Source organism: Colias eurytheme, chromosome 20, assembly GCF_061535395.1.
Source record: "Colias eurytheme isolate Ceu_HAF_F1 chromosome 20, ilColEury1 Martin Lab GWU primary, whole genome shotgun sequence".
Classification (NCBI taxonomy): Eukaryota; Metazoa; Arthropoda; class Insecta; order Lepidoptera; family Pieridae; genus Colias; species Colias eurytheme.
In genome coordinates, this window is record NC_142999.1 from 7,101,108 (window position 1) to 7,116,301 (window position 15,194).

Below are 15,194 nucleotides of genomic sequence, written 5' to 3' on the forward strand. Positions count from 1 at the left end.
TCAAATATAAGCTGAGACTTTTGAGCTCTACAAAAATGACTCTACACCTTGTTTACAGTTACTTACAGTGTTATGTTTTTAACAATAAACAACTGTAATAATACATACATACATTAATTTACTACATCACTCAATAGAGTGATGTAATAACATGCATGAAAAGAAATAGCCATTAAATTTTTTAAGTGGTATTTAAAAAGTTCAACCGCATACTTTCTTTCACAGTTGGTCAAACCATTGATAACCGAACCCTCTATTAGGCGTGAGTTTTATTTAATTTGGCACTGAGAAAACACCCCCAGTCAATGTTAGCACTGCCCGCACATGTCCGATGGACAAATACAGATAAATTATTGCTTTTTTGCAATAAAAATGAGGATTTACCGCACCATACGCAATTTGGTAAATGTTGTCTTTGGTTAAATATAAAGAAAATACAATTTTAAAGAGATAAAATGTGGCGTTTGTTATTTAAAAAAGGTGCAATTTCACCATTATGAGGATGTATTATAATGCTAATTCAGAAGCCGATATTATTATTTTTTCCCCAGTGATTTTTTTTATATTATTTTTTCAAAGTTCGACTATGTTTCCCACTAAATCCATTGCTACTTCATAAAGTGCATAGTCATCATATTATACTTCTTAACATTAACATATCTACTAACAATACATGAATCCCTATGAAGTATCAACATAACCTACAAATATACAACATACCCTTCCTTGCACCCAAAAACGTTGTCAGAAACTTTTAATGGCGTAATATTAAAAACTTAGCGTTAATGTGACTTTATTAACACTGTCTCAAATTGCAGTCATAATAACACCAAGATCCGTCTTTTGGTAATACCTCGCTATACCATAATGAGAAAATTATACGCAGTCTTAGCTGCCTTAATAAAAATTTGTTCGTGGGGTCGATCGAGTAAAATAAATGGCATTTCTACCTTATGTAATAACAAATTGATCGTACGGAATGCGAATTTAGATTTGGGAGTGGAAAAAGTGGTATAGATATGTATTTTAAAATATATTTAAATGGGCAATGGAGATCAATTTTTGAATATATTTTTATTTTTAACCGACTTCAAAAAAAGGAGGAGGTTATCAATTCGGCCGGTATGTTTTTTTTTTATGTATGTACACCGATTACTCCAAGGTTTCTGAACCGATTTACGTGATTCTTTTTTTGTTCGATGCAGGATGGTGTCGAATGTGTCCCATAAAAATTTTATTCGGATAGGCCCAGTAGTTTTTATTTTATTAGCATTTTTGTCTGTATTTGTAAATGTTGCAAGTGCAAGTTTGAAGTCGGTTGTTTTTAACGCAGTTATCACTTGTTTTATTAAGAAGGTAAGGTTAACAATCACTGCAAGGTTTAATGCAAATTGCAATGTAATAATTGAAGTAAAATAATAGAAAAAACGTTGCTTTACATATTGAAAAAGCTCTATTTTGTAGAGCTTTTTCAATATGTAAAATAAAACAATATGTAATATAAATCCACTTTAAGTTGCAAAGCAACTTGAGATACCAACTATCGTTTAACTACAAACTGATGCAAACACAATCAACGTTTTTTTCTCTACTATTCCTACAATTTTTTTATTTAAACATGGAAATGAACATCGCAAAAATTGACACCATAAACAACGTGAAACTAAACTCACGTAGCGAACATGCCAAAAGCAATATAACTATAAACTTTTAGCTGTATTATATTATCTCTGCTATAAGGTAAGGCATTATCAGATGGCCATGTGACTTTACACTGATAAAAATAAAATTCACATGGCTGTTTAGGACAAGCCATATTTAAGCGATGCGAGATACCCGAGCCGTGTGCTTTATTACGATTTAATTCAACAAAACAGAGAGAGTTTGTCTTTGATATTGCCGACTAGCGGGTATATCTATTTGGTGGTTTGTGGGCTTAGTTGTGGGATTTTTTGCTAAGCAGAGATAATATAAATCTGTAGGTATTAGTACAGTTGTAATATGCTTTGAGTAAGACTTGTAAAGGGAGGTTAACTGTTAGTTACTTAGTATAAAGCTCGGAGCATTAAATTTTTCGAAATACGAATGATTTTGAAATTGGGAGAACAAAAGGAGTCCTTATATTTATTAAAATTTTCAGTAATTCTGTTGATTTGATCGTTATTGCAAGCAATTATCAAATAGTAATGCCGAAAGTTACACAAAAAGAGCTATATATGTTTCATATTTTAAGCTGATTTACAGCCAATTTGAAAAGTTATAATTACTGAAACAATTAAATATGTAATTTATTCAAATTCTACGTATAATTCATGCATAGAAGAATTAAGTAATTAATAAATGTAATACATACGCCTTAATTTTATATTCTTATTATTAACTAGCGGTCCGCCCCGGCTTCGCCCGTGGTACATATTTACGTTTTCTCTACATAAGAACCATCCTCGTACTTCAAGGAATATAATAGAAAAGAATTATCGAAATCGGTTCAGCCGTTCACACGTGATGCCGTGACAACGCGAAACGGGTGCAGACCCGCCGCCTTTTTATAGCTCCCGCCGCGAAGCGCGTCGAACGCGGCAACTGATACACAAAAATAATCCTTATGGCTGCATGATTCTGTATTCTCGCGCGATGACTTATAGCGTATTTCATGTATAACTTTGGTGTTTCTACACCGATTTACATGATTCTTTTACTATAACCTGCCCAGGAGTATGAAGAATAATTGTGCCAAATTTGGTTAAAATCCGTCGTGTAGTTTTTGTTTCTATAACGAATATACAGACAGACAGACAGACAGACAGACAAAAATTTTACTGATTGCATTTTTGGCATCAGTAGCGATCCCTTATCACCCCTTCATAGTTTTTTTTTAAATATATTTCATGTACAGAATTGGCCTCTCTACAGATTTATTATAAGTATAGATTATGTTTTCGCCACAAACCAGAATTATGGAAACCCTCGTTTGATAAAGTCACAGTAACCGATATTTCATTTTGTTATTATGTTACAGTCGGTTGATATGACAATGTATTTAAAGCATTGTTTCGCTAACTGTAAAGTTTTAGAACATTCTAGATTGGAATTATTTTAGATATAAGGTAGGTACTTGAAAAGTTTCGTAATGCTAATTAATTGTGTTTCACATGAAGATAAAAATTGATGTTTTAAATTTTTTTCTTTGTAAATAGTTGCAGGTCATGCTTTTCACGATTGTTAGATATACCAAAGTATATACCACGTTCAATCACAAAATAATTATTATATGTGGGAATTTAAAATGATGTGACGATATATTGAGAAAACTGACTATTAACCAGGATAGCCAACGTAAAGAAGATGCCATAGAAAACGTCAACCCTTCAATATCCAGCCGATAATCCCGATTCAAAAGCCCAGTACACACTGTAACATAAAAAGCGTACTCGTGAACGTGAAGTAATTCGAAACGTGTGCACTAGTGTTGCGCTGGTCGTGTTGTCTGTCCGTGGCCGACGTCACGACGGACGGACATGCGTGTCCTTGCTATAGCAATGACGTGGCTTTGTGACAAACTTTTTGACCTGTATACTGTATTAATTATATTTAATGGGCCCTCTTAACGATCGAGAGTGTTGGCCCAACATATGATAGTCGATAATCGATATGTTTGCCGCCATTATGGTGATTATGAATGATCATCATAGACATTTGGGACCTCTACACTATCGTGATTGCCTCTAATCGCCCAACGCTGCCCATAGTGAAGGGGGCCAATTAGAGAGTGGACTTTTTAGCGAAGTGAAACATCTCATTTGCATCGAAATTTCCTTGCCGTAGAAGCCATTAAGGAGAAGCCGTGGGCGGAAAGCTAGTTCTTGTATTTATATAATCTGAATTTCGGAGGCTCAAACGATTGTCATGAAATTTAGAATTCAGAGTTTCAGGATGATAAATCGATTCACCTAGACATTATAACAAAAAAGTTACTTAACATATAAGAAGGAATAGAAGATTTTTATATTCTCCATAGATACTGCTTTCCGAATCGGTGGTTAATGTTAAAAAATGATATGACGATTCAAAAGTGCTTTTATAAAAAGTTTTAAATAAATAAATGTTTGAGTTTGAGTTTATTTATTTGAAGTTAAAAATAAAAAGTTATTTTTAGGAAGTAAAAAAACTGGATGATTTACCTGCGTTCAGTTTTTTTTTAAGACTAAGTGAACTTGGAATCTTTAATTCTAGTCTACTTCTCCTTCCATAGCTATATTTCATTAATTCATTGTAGAAAAACTTGTTGATAATATAAGTTTTGTTTTTAATTTTGATTCATACAAAGCTATATCATGGAACATTTTTTTTTTAATCTAATACGTATTTCTTGTAAAATACAAATTATATGGTTGGAAAATACAAATTACAAGGAAAATGCACATCCGATCATTAAATTACTTAAACCGTGAAAGGCGCAGTAAAAAATGAGTGAAAGCCTACAGAAAAACAGATCTACTTTCGCTGTTATACTTAAGATTTCCTTTTTTTTTCTATTTTTATCTCAACGCACCTAAATAAAAGTATAAAACACGTAATAAAACTGTAAAACACTATCTAAATCAAGGGCAAAATCAAATATCATTAGTAATTCTAATTACTATATTAATTTAAATTTTCATCTAAATCTGTCCAGCTGTTTTAACGTGTAACAAACATACACACAAACTTCGCATTTATATTATTAGTAGGATAATAAATAATATAACTTCTCTCAGCTACTGTCCGTGTGTCACAAGCCCTTTGATAGTATCTGTGTGTATCATATTACACACACTTCCTTTGTTTTATATGTGTTTGAGTAATAAATATATTCTTAAAAAGATTTAATTTATCTTCCTCTTTCGATAGTGGATGAGTTTATTTTGTTGTGGTTTTCCTTGAGCCGTTAAGGCTATGATTTTTAGTCAAAACTTTATATCCTACTAACATTTTTAATGCTTGATAAAATTTTGCACAAGTTTGACAAACGAAAATTATCCTTTTCAAAATATTACCATTATTATTTAGCCAAAAGTATATCTATATGATCTATAACCTTTCTATAACATTCCTACGTCAAAAACCTGAAAATTGCCAATATATCTGACATTAATTTTTTCCAGTTAACCCAATTGAAACAACATTTTCTAGCACAGTCCTACAAGTCAAAAAATAACGTATTTTGTAACAAAATGATTTTAACATTTTTTATTTTGTTGCAGGTGCTCAAAACAGAAGAACGGGGGTCGGTATGTCGATGGAGTTGTTTGAGCAACATCAAGGCACTCATATTCTTCAGGTAAGTTCATAATAATAAAAAATGTGTGCGTGTAATAGTGTACACACGTAAGAAGTGAAACTGCTTTATGACCTTATTTTTCAAAAAATTATTTACTATATGCAACTTTACAGAAATACGTCGAATCACGCGTGGTAGGGATAAGAAAAAGATGGCGCGTAACGGAAAAATGTCACGCGTAACGAAAAAATGTTACACTAAATTTTTTTCCAACCCCGATAAAGAAGTTTCACTTCAAAAACATATTTTAAGAAAATAATAATTTGAATATACATATCAACTTATTTCCATGTTGCTAATCGAAACTGGAAAAATAATAACCTATATCTCTACATGATTTATACATAATAATATAATAATATGATTTATAATTAATAATATCCTCGACCCAAGGTTGCCTGGTAGAGATCGCTGTTTTAGCGACAAGGCCGCCTTTTTGTGCTTATTGGTATTAGTGAAATAGAGTGTTTTATTCATTTCTTCATCTATTGGACTGACTTTCTTTCAAATCTAATATGCTTTTAAAAGCTACATAACCATCTCGCCTTAAAGTAATATGTCTTCATAGCTTAAAAATAATTAGCAGACAAACTATGTCAGTTCTGTTTACTTTCAATGGAGAGCCAATGAAAAGTGAACTTGACTTTGCCTTACGCAACACCTTCACGCTTTTTATACACAATAACCAACGTACAATACAACGAGATACTCCAATTTATTATTACTAAACATCTATTTAATATTTACTCGATTTCGCTCCAAATTTCATAACAAAATTAATCCAATATATACTTTCTGGGGCAATTTGTAAAAGGGTTGACGAAAAAAACGCGGTCAAGTTCGAGCTGTGCGGTTTTGGTTCCGTATTAAAAACTAAATATTATTATGTTCGAATGTATTGCTTTTAATAGATAATAATTCTTAAACGGCTTCCTCTATGTACATATGTGTAACAATGAATCTTCTTAATTTTTTTACTCAGTTATATTGTAAACCACTAATAACATCACATCATACGCAATTAAAACCAAATAACCAAAAAATATATTAATAACCTAAAAATTGCAGAACTAGAACATAACCAGAAAAGGAATTGCACCTAACCAAAAATAACAAAAAGCAATTACACCTATTAGTCATGAAAAAACGTTATTCACAGCTGATCGATTGCATCACAAAATTGGTGTGGAATACTAAAAAAAATCGATTATTCCGTCGTTCGATCACGTTATCATTTTGCAATAGTTTCTGATAATATCGGGTGTTGCGGTTTGGTTCTGATTGAAAATACGAATACGTGATTCCAAAGAAAAGGTATTTTTTTATCCAATATAGCGGGAACGTTTGTATTGTACTTTTTTTGTACAAAGTAGGGACGTACATGCAACTATTGCAAGGTTACAGCCTTGAGTCGTAATTTGATGTAGAGTGACTTTTCAGACGTGACATAAAAAGATCAGCGATTAGAAAAAAAAACATTTTTTAGTTTTTAAAAAGTTTAGGAATATTGTTGCCCGAAATCGGGTTAAGATCCACAAAAGTTTTCTTCAAATCTAACAGTAAATTATAACTCATTAATCACATAAAAAGTACATTGTCACCCGTCGAGATTAATAACAAGTTCCACTTAAAAATGAAATACTTTTATAACGGATTTAAAAAGTCGATTGTGACATAAAGAAATGGAATCGACAAATTATTGTGTGCTTTTTATTTCTAACTTCCATAAGAACATTCTATAAGTATCGAAGTATTTCAGAACAGAATATTTAATATTTAATATTGGATAAAATTAGGAATTTTTAAAGACTTTAGGGCAAATATCTGTTACGTTTTTAAAGCCACTTTAAATCTCCTCCACCCAAATCGTATGATCATGTTCAATTATTTTATTAGCATTATTAGAAAATACATTAATCATATTATGTTTTTAAATCAGCCATAGGCTTTCACATGAATTGAAAAATAAACAGTGTAGGTATATTTATACTCATTGTGCGAAAAAGACATCTAATATTTACAAAATTATCTTGTCTTAGATACCATAGTATGTATTAATAATTTGAATTGTCTCTTCTAGGTTCACTTTAGTTCTGCGTATCTGGTAGTTGATTATAGAAGGTTTTTCATCACCTTACTTTTATTTGTTTAGGTTTTTTACCTTCTATTTAGTATCGATGGATATGAAGCTATTATAGTTTTTATTCAAGGTACGGTCAACAGGTGAAAGTAATACAGTTTTAGATGATATTTATAAAAAAACCAAATACATATTGACTCATAACTTTTACTCCTTCTTTAGTAGATAACTATTTATTTATACTGAACTAAATTCAATTAAGAAAAACATAACCCTCCTTCTAGGGCAGTCGGGTATAAAGTTACACATATTAATTTATTATTATCTTGTCCCTGTATTCATTTTTTTGAACTCTTCATATTAATCCATTATCGAAGTACGCAGTTAAATAATTCCAATCATAAATAAACGAGCGTAAAACGTTCTTGTTTTGCTGACCTTACCAATAACAATACGCTTTGTGGCGCTAGACTTGACGCGTAAAGCAGTAGGTCGGTTAATTTATTTTTTTGACGTTTCTTAATCATTTCTTAACTCTCGTAAAACTATGTGTGATGTAAATGCAAGTTGTGCAAGGTTATTATAGTGTCTCTTTTTATTTTAGTTTAGATTAGCCTGTTTATTATAATGGTAGTATTATGATTGGATTTTTGAGAGGCTGTTATTGTAGTAGGTAATTGTTGTATAGCTTTAGCTTATTGGTCATCATTATTAATGAATAATTATAATTATAAAAATTATAATATTGTGTATTTTCAATACACATGATGTTGTTGTCTCTAATTAAGCAATGAAAATGACCAGACTACTTTACCATTTTGCATAATATATGCAAGCTATTTCACACCCCGTTTTACGAAACATAAAAAGAAAATTTATGCAAAGAACATTCTAGAAGCCTCCTAGAGACACTTTAATCACTAGATGTTAATTAAATATGTTTGTTGCAGTCTCTCGACGGATTCGCGCTGTCTGTAGCCGCGGACGGGAGGTTCCTGTACATATCTGAAACTGTGTCTATATATTTAGGATTATCACAAGTAAGTATATCCACTTATAATCCTAATTAATTTTCTAAATGTTTCTTTGTTTGTTTGCCGTTGAACACGATTAGCGAAGCGATTAAATGGTATGATTTTTGTGTCTAGAATATAGTTACGAGGTCACTGAAAACATCTCATAATTCATTCCCATGAAAATTTATTTTGATTGTGCGGGCAACCGGCTAAGCCATGGGCGAAATTCTAGTAAGATTACTAGAGAAAACTATTAAAGGAAGGTACCGAAAAATAATAGTGATAATATTGATTAAGGCGCCTCCGACAACTTGATACAACTAAAAGTAGTGTTTATGGACATGGGCTGTTCTCCACATATTTTTGGTCGTTTCCTTGTCCCTACGGTAGACGGATTTAGTTAATAGCCCTGAATATTGCTTACAGGGAAGGTTATCAATAGTAGAAAATTTACCATATTAAACATATTTAGTTATCTGACTCTACACTCACGTAAAACCTATATAGAAAAAGTTCGACAAAAGCTCACGCAATTTTATCTAAAATTCTGGAAAACCATATTTTGTGACGTCTAAACAAATAACAATGAACTAGCATGATTAGTGAACGCATCTCCACGCAGGTGTATACAGCATCTTCATTCAGAGCTTGCGTTAGATGCAATCAGAGTTTTGTCGGCTCAAGACATCCGGAGAGATAACATCGTGACACGTGTTGTAGGCTGCCACGCACTACCCCTTTCTTTAAATCATGACAAGATCTGTATGGGAATTGTTGTTCTATCCGTGATACGGTAGTGAGCTTTTACGTGTTATATCGTAATTATTTGGTAGATAGGTGATGTTAGGTACCGCATCAAAAACCAGAAAAGAAGATTTTTTTCAATATGCTACATAACGGTTATCAACTTTTATTTTGACTTATGACACTTATTAAAAAGATACATGTAAATTGTATATTTTTTACTTCAAAGATGAAATTCGGTTCTTTGGAAATCTCTTTTCGTATCTGTAAAGAAAAATTAAATTAAATCTCGTTGTGGAATTTATAAAAAATATACACATTAACGTTCAAGCAAAATATACAAAATGAAATTAGAATTAAAAAATCCCAAATTGAAGGGAAATGGGAAAGATCTGAAAACTGGGAAACAGTTGATCCAAAATGGCTGTAGGGTGGTGCGAGGGAGACAGCGAATGGGGGGAAAGGAATGAGAGATGCCGGTCACGTCTCGGGCAAGGCACGAGCGTGCTCTTCATCCTAATGCTGCTGCTACACACACTTCAAACTTTCAAACACCTCACACGAGCCGCGCCTGTGTGCGTGCACATAAAACACACAAACTTCCTGGTAAATACATACAACTTTCTTATAGCCAGGCTTAGCTATATTAAATTCTGTTAGGCCCATTTTTTCGGGATGCGTTGATAACGCCGACAATGGGAAATCGTATTTTCGTTCATAGACAAGGGAATGGATACTTTATTTTTTGTTTTGACATGTACAGACCCTCTGGTCGAAATTATTTACGTGAGGGCACAGCTAAGATTTTGTTTATGAGGAAAAGATAACACAGGCTACGTGTTTGTCACCACGTAGACACGTCTTCTACGTATATCTAATGATTGACCGATGTTATTCGTGCTTCATTGCTAATGCATAACATCAATAATACAACTATAGCACTTTGAACTTTTTTAACATTTGCTATTATATTTATACCGGCAATCTCGTATAGATTTCCTCCTGAACATTTTCCCATACTCAAATAGCTTGCAGGATGTCTAAATCAAAAGCTATATGACACGAACATCAATTCAACATCAGTAGGTACAGCTGTCAACGAATCAAATTTGTGGCCGGCCGATCGTTGAATCAGTAAACACCATAAACTCGGGATCTTTCTAAGAAACGACCACCGTAACTTCACTATTGTCTCTGCTATTCACATGCGACACATCACTACGGATACACGGCACCTGAATGCCTAATAGGGTCCCACAATTATATTTGATAAATTCATTTGAACATTTGCATACGCCGTGAAAGGGTCAGGAAAGTCGGGTGGCAACTGATTTCCTTGGGAAAAATATGACATTTTTCAAGGATTTTAACTTTTTTATAATCTTGATAAATGCTCCTTGGATAACCTTAATACAATAAAACAGGCACATAAGAAAAGTTTTGCGATGCTAGGAAAAGAAGCTTCCGTAATGAATGGAAACAAACCTAACCTAATTTAGAAACGTTGTTTTCAACTTCTCAGCAATTACATAAATGCTCGTATCTTTAGTCATGCCGACTGTGTAATGTGACGTTATTTCATAGTATTATCCCATAATATATAGTTAGTATCAGATATATAGGTATACTAGAGGATAGTATAGATAGGTTTAGCTACATTTAAGACACGTTTTTGCACTTGCAAGCCAGAGGTCGTGGGTTCGATTCCTACCCAGCAAATATTTGTGTGACGAATATTGATGTTTGCTCTGTGTCTGGGTATTATTATCTATATAAGTATCCATTTGGTTTCCATAACACAAGCGAAAAGCTTATAGGGATCAGATAGTGCCGTGCGTGAAAAATGTCCTGAAATATTTATCTATTTATAGTTATAGACTATACTCATGTGACTTTTCCTCACCAGGTAGAAATGACTGGTAGTAGTATATTCGACTACGTGCATCAAGCTGATCATGCAGAAATAGCGGAGCAGCTAGGGCTGTCTCTCGCGGGGAGAGGAGGGGCGGGGTTGAATAGCCCAGCTTCGGGAAGTGAAGAGGGAAGCCAGCATGGCACTAACAACCCTGATGGTGAGTATTTGAAAAAAAAATCATTTATTTTGTTTAAGTTTTATGAAATAAATATAATAATTATAAGTTTAATTAATAGATGTTTTAACTTGATCACTGTTTTCGTAAATTCGTAGGTGATCTATAAAACTGAGGGTTTATAAAATGTTAAATATCTTATTTTTATACAATTTAAATCCTACACCATCCATTTATCAATAGGTTAAGTAGCTAAATTCTTGCTCACCTACAGAAAACCAGTAACGTTTTTCTGGTCTCTTAAAAAACGGTTAAATTAAAATCTTTTTTGATGTCAAACATACGATGCCGAACGCAAAAAGTCGATTGAAGGAAATAAAAGTATTTCTTTCGTCGTATTTTTGCAAGTTCATTATACTCGTTTAACATAGCTTTACTTTTTACATACAAATTTAGATTAAGACCTAGATTTATTCTGACAGAATAAATTAGAAATTCTAGAAAAAGTACGAAAGTCTTGGTGATTTATTAAAAGACAAACTAACCGTTAGTCAATCTATCTAGCTGAATTTTTGAGTTCAAAAATTTAATGAAAATTTGAAAATAAACTGTACCGCCTTCGATATAAAAACTTAGGCTGAATTTCTTCAATGTCTAAATTCAATTTTAGATCGATTTTATTTTTTTCTACAGCCTAAAAATTACAATCTAATCTACAATTTTAATTTATAAAGGATAACAATTATCTATCTATCAAAAATGATAACAGAAAAATATAAGCCGGTTCAAAATGTCCCGTAAAGTCTTACGCCATAGGAAGTTGGTACAGTCCATACTGCTCTATTTCACTACGTCGAATCGATCAAAGCTTCTTTAATAAGTGTTGAATCAAATTGAAATTAGATTATGGATTGGCCACGCCGTGTTCAGAACTTATGAAACGGTCAATGGGGAGCCAGTGCCATCTCTATGGTTTCGATTAATATTTTATTTCATCGCTATGGGAAAAATTGAATTTCTGGGCGCCACAGCGGACATAATTCCGTCTCCTCTAGGAATCATTTCTCGCTCGATAGGTGCTAAGTTCAATTAAAATTTGTAATGAGCAAAAAATTCTTGTATATAATTTCTCTGACAAATAGCAGTTCTCGGTCCAGTGCACTCGAGGTTTTTATTATTGTTGTTAAAATTAAAGTTTCGTTAGTGTTCAGGTTTCGCTCGTTCAATGTGTTCAACTATTTGTCTGATCGATCTTATCTTTAAATAGCCTAAATATGTTTGCAACATTCTTCATTAGCTATATCTAAAGCTTTGGATCTCTGTACTAGTGTATGGTTTTTCTTTCTTTGTTAAAATTAAGAAAAAACACAAAACTTTTACTAATCAATTTACATTATTTTCCTTTTTATCACATATAGACAAAATACAATATCTACTACATACTTTTCACTGTATGCATTATTTTAGCATACATAAATTAGTGTAACACATGAATATAGAAAAATAAATAAGACAATTCTCATATTCTATAGAATACCTACAATATTATGTACATAGGAAAATATAAAATATTATAGTAGGAAATAACTGTTAACACATTATTAAGTACACAACAATATACAAAATAACCACCACACCCAGTAACCTGTCCACATAGCAACCCTTTCCATAGTCCAGATATTTATTTCCATTTTCTGTAATAGTCCTACATCGGCCGCGGACTGCCCAGGGCTGTATCTCTATATAGTGCAGTCACGGGCAGGCTGCGGCTGGTGTCCCATAATACATTAAAACTCTCAAAAGGGCCTCTGCGTGTTGGGTCCCCACGTAAGCCTTCCAAAAGACCGGGTACTGTCCTTCTGGTGGTACCCAAGTATTATGGAGATACGAAATAAAATAATACACTTACAACCGCAAAGCTTAATAACTTTTAACCGATATAAGTAACATTTTAAACAATCGAAATCTCTTAGCAAAAAGAAAACCGGATATTAATTACACTTGTTTAGAATCTGATTGATTGTAATCTCTATCTATAACAAATTCAAAGAGAAAAAATAGAGCAACTATTAAGACGTTACGTAACTGCGTGAAATCACAATTTGCTGACTTTTAGGTGACAGTTTTTATTGTAATTTTTGGTCCCATGTGTCTTTTTTTCAATTTAAATCAGAGAGGTAATTTGATAATTATTATACCATGAAGCAATGTACATAAAAACCTTGTTAACATAGAAAACACCGTACGAAAAGTTTCTAAACCTCCGGGGCAGTTTACACAAATTGGTTCTAAGCTAACGGCCTCTCATTGTTAGCGACACAATCAGTTTCAATTTACCCGTTCAAAAAATGAGGGTAGTTGGAAAAAATTCTATCAGGATCCGTTGTGACAGCTGATCATTGTATGTGGAATGGCGTAATAAAGGAAGATTTGAGAGCGAAAAGCGTATTAAATTGTGAATTGTCTTTTTGATGGCCGTAGAAATGCTCCGTGTGATGATCGGATGCAAACGACGGTTCTTAAACTTTATGGAAAACGTGTTGAAAGTTCGGTATTGATTGGTTGTTGAAAAACGGGTGATGAACTTGGCGATATTATTAATATTGCGGTAACATTTCATATCTAGACAGGCATGACTGTATAGACCGAATAGGCTCTTTCTAGCTAGTCTAGATAACTGCATAACTACTTAACATCAGCCAGGATGCAGTCAAATGTCTATTTTAAATATTTTAACAATTTGCAAAAAATATAACTCTTCATAAAAACATATGACAGATTCAAAAATTTTCGGTAAAACACACGATGAGTAAGCTTACAAGGACGATTTGTAAAACCACGTGTCTTTTAAAATTATTCAGGAAAATCCAAGATATACGAAGGTTACGATAGTTCTGTAATTAGTCAACTAATGCGTATTTGGTGGTTACAGTATGATTCATTGTCTAGATACCTACTGCATTGTCTTGTCTAATTACATTTTAAAACTACATATGTACTGTCGAATAACATAAAACATATGTAAAATATATTAAGTACGTAGAAACACACTATTCTAAACATAACCAATTCGAGAAAACTAATATGAGAATACTTCTAATGTTACTTCAAATAAATTGATGTGGAAAGACACCCTTTCGTTATGGAAATATATTTGTGAATAAATCAACAAAACTTTGGGAGTCACTGACCAATTTCTCAGGTACCATAACATAGTCGTTAAATCGATTAAGGCGTGATGTCGTTTCACCGATCCCAAAGATTCATTCACGAATTAATTAGATAGCCGGCGAGCTAATCAATCAAGCCATCAGAATTATATTTGAATGACTTAACGTTTAAGGATATTTAAATAGAATTTTAAAGCCGTATCTTCTATCTATTGAGACGTAAATAGACTTTTTTGATCGGTATCTGCGAGGTGGGTGATTCGTGTTTGGCAATCTAACCAAATAGGTGACGCGAGTTTTTCTAGGAATTGGTAATTGAATAGGTTCTATCTATTCTACACGATGTATATACAGTAGCAATGTTTCAAATCGTTTAAGTGAAAGACTGACGCAGAACTAGTCAATAAAAATAAATAATAAAAACGAAATTAAAAAACACACTTTACTGTTCAATGCAAATAACAATTTACAAAAAGAAAAGTTTATAACTAACTAGCTTTCCGCCTGCGGCTTCGCCCGCGTTTTCAAAGAAAAACCCGCATAGTTCCCGTTCCCGTGGGATTTCCGGGATAAAACCTAGCCTATGTTACTCGTGGATAATGTGGCTTTCGAATGGTGAAAGAATTTTTAAAATCGGTCCAGTAGTTTATGAGCCTATTCATTACAATCAAACAAACAAACAAACAAAGTTTTCCTCTGTATAATATTAGTGTAGATGTACAATTTGGCGGCCTTATCGTTTAGAAGCGATCTCATCCAAACAACCTTGAGTCGATAAAAAGCTATTAATTCATATGTAAAATTCTTAAAAATAATGAACATACTAAAACGTTT

The 15,194-nt window shown here is 32.8% G+C and overlaps 1 protein-coding gene across 4 annotated transcripts in view; it reads left to right on the forward strand.

The window, feature by feature from the left end:
- The window catches only part of trh (PAS domain-containing protein trachealess), a 157,315-nt gene that overhangs the window by 133,712 nt on the left and 8,409 nt on the right, over positions 1–15,194 (forward strand). For all 4 annotated transcript variants that reach the window (XM_090113548.1, XM_090113549.1, XM_090113551.1 and 1 more), the window contains 3 exons: positions 5,244–5,320; positions 8,351–8,440; positions 11,067–11,232. In XM_090113548.1, coding sequence (XP_089969674.1) covers positions 5,244–5,320; positions 8,351–8,440; positions 11,067–11,232 — 333 coding nt within the window. The remainder of the gene's footprint in view (positions 1–5,243; positions 5,321–8,350; positions 8,441–11,066; positions 11,233–15,194) is intronic.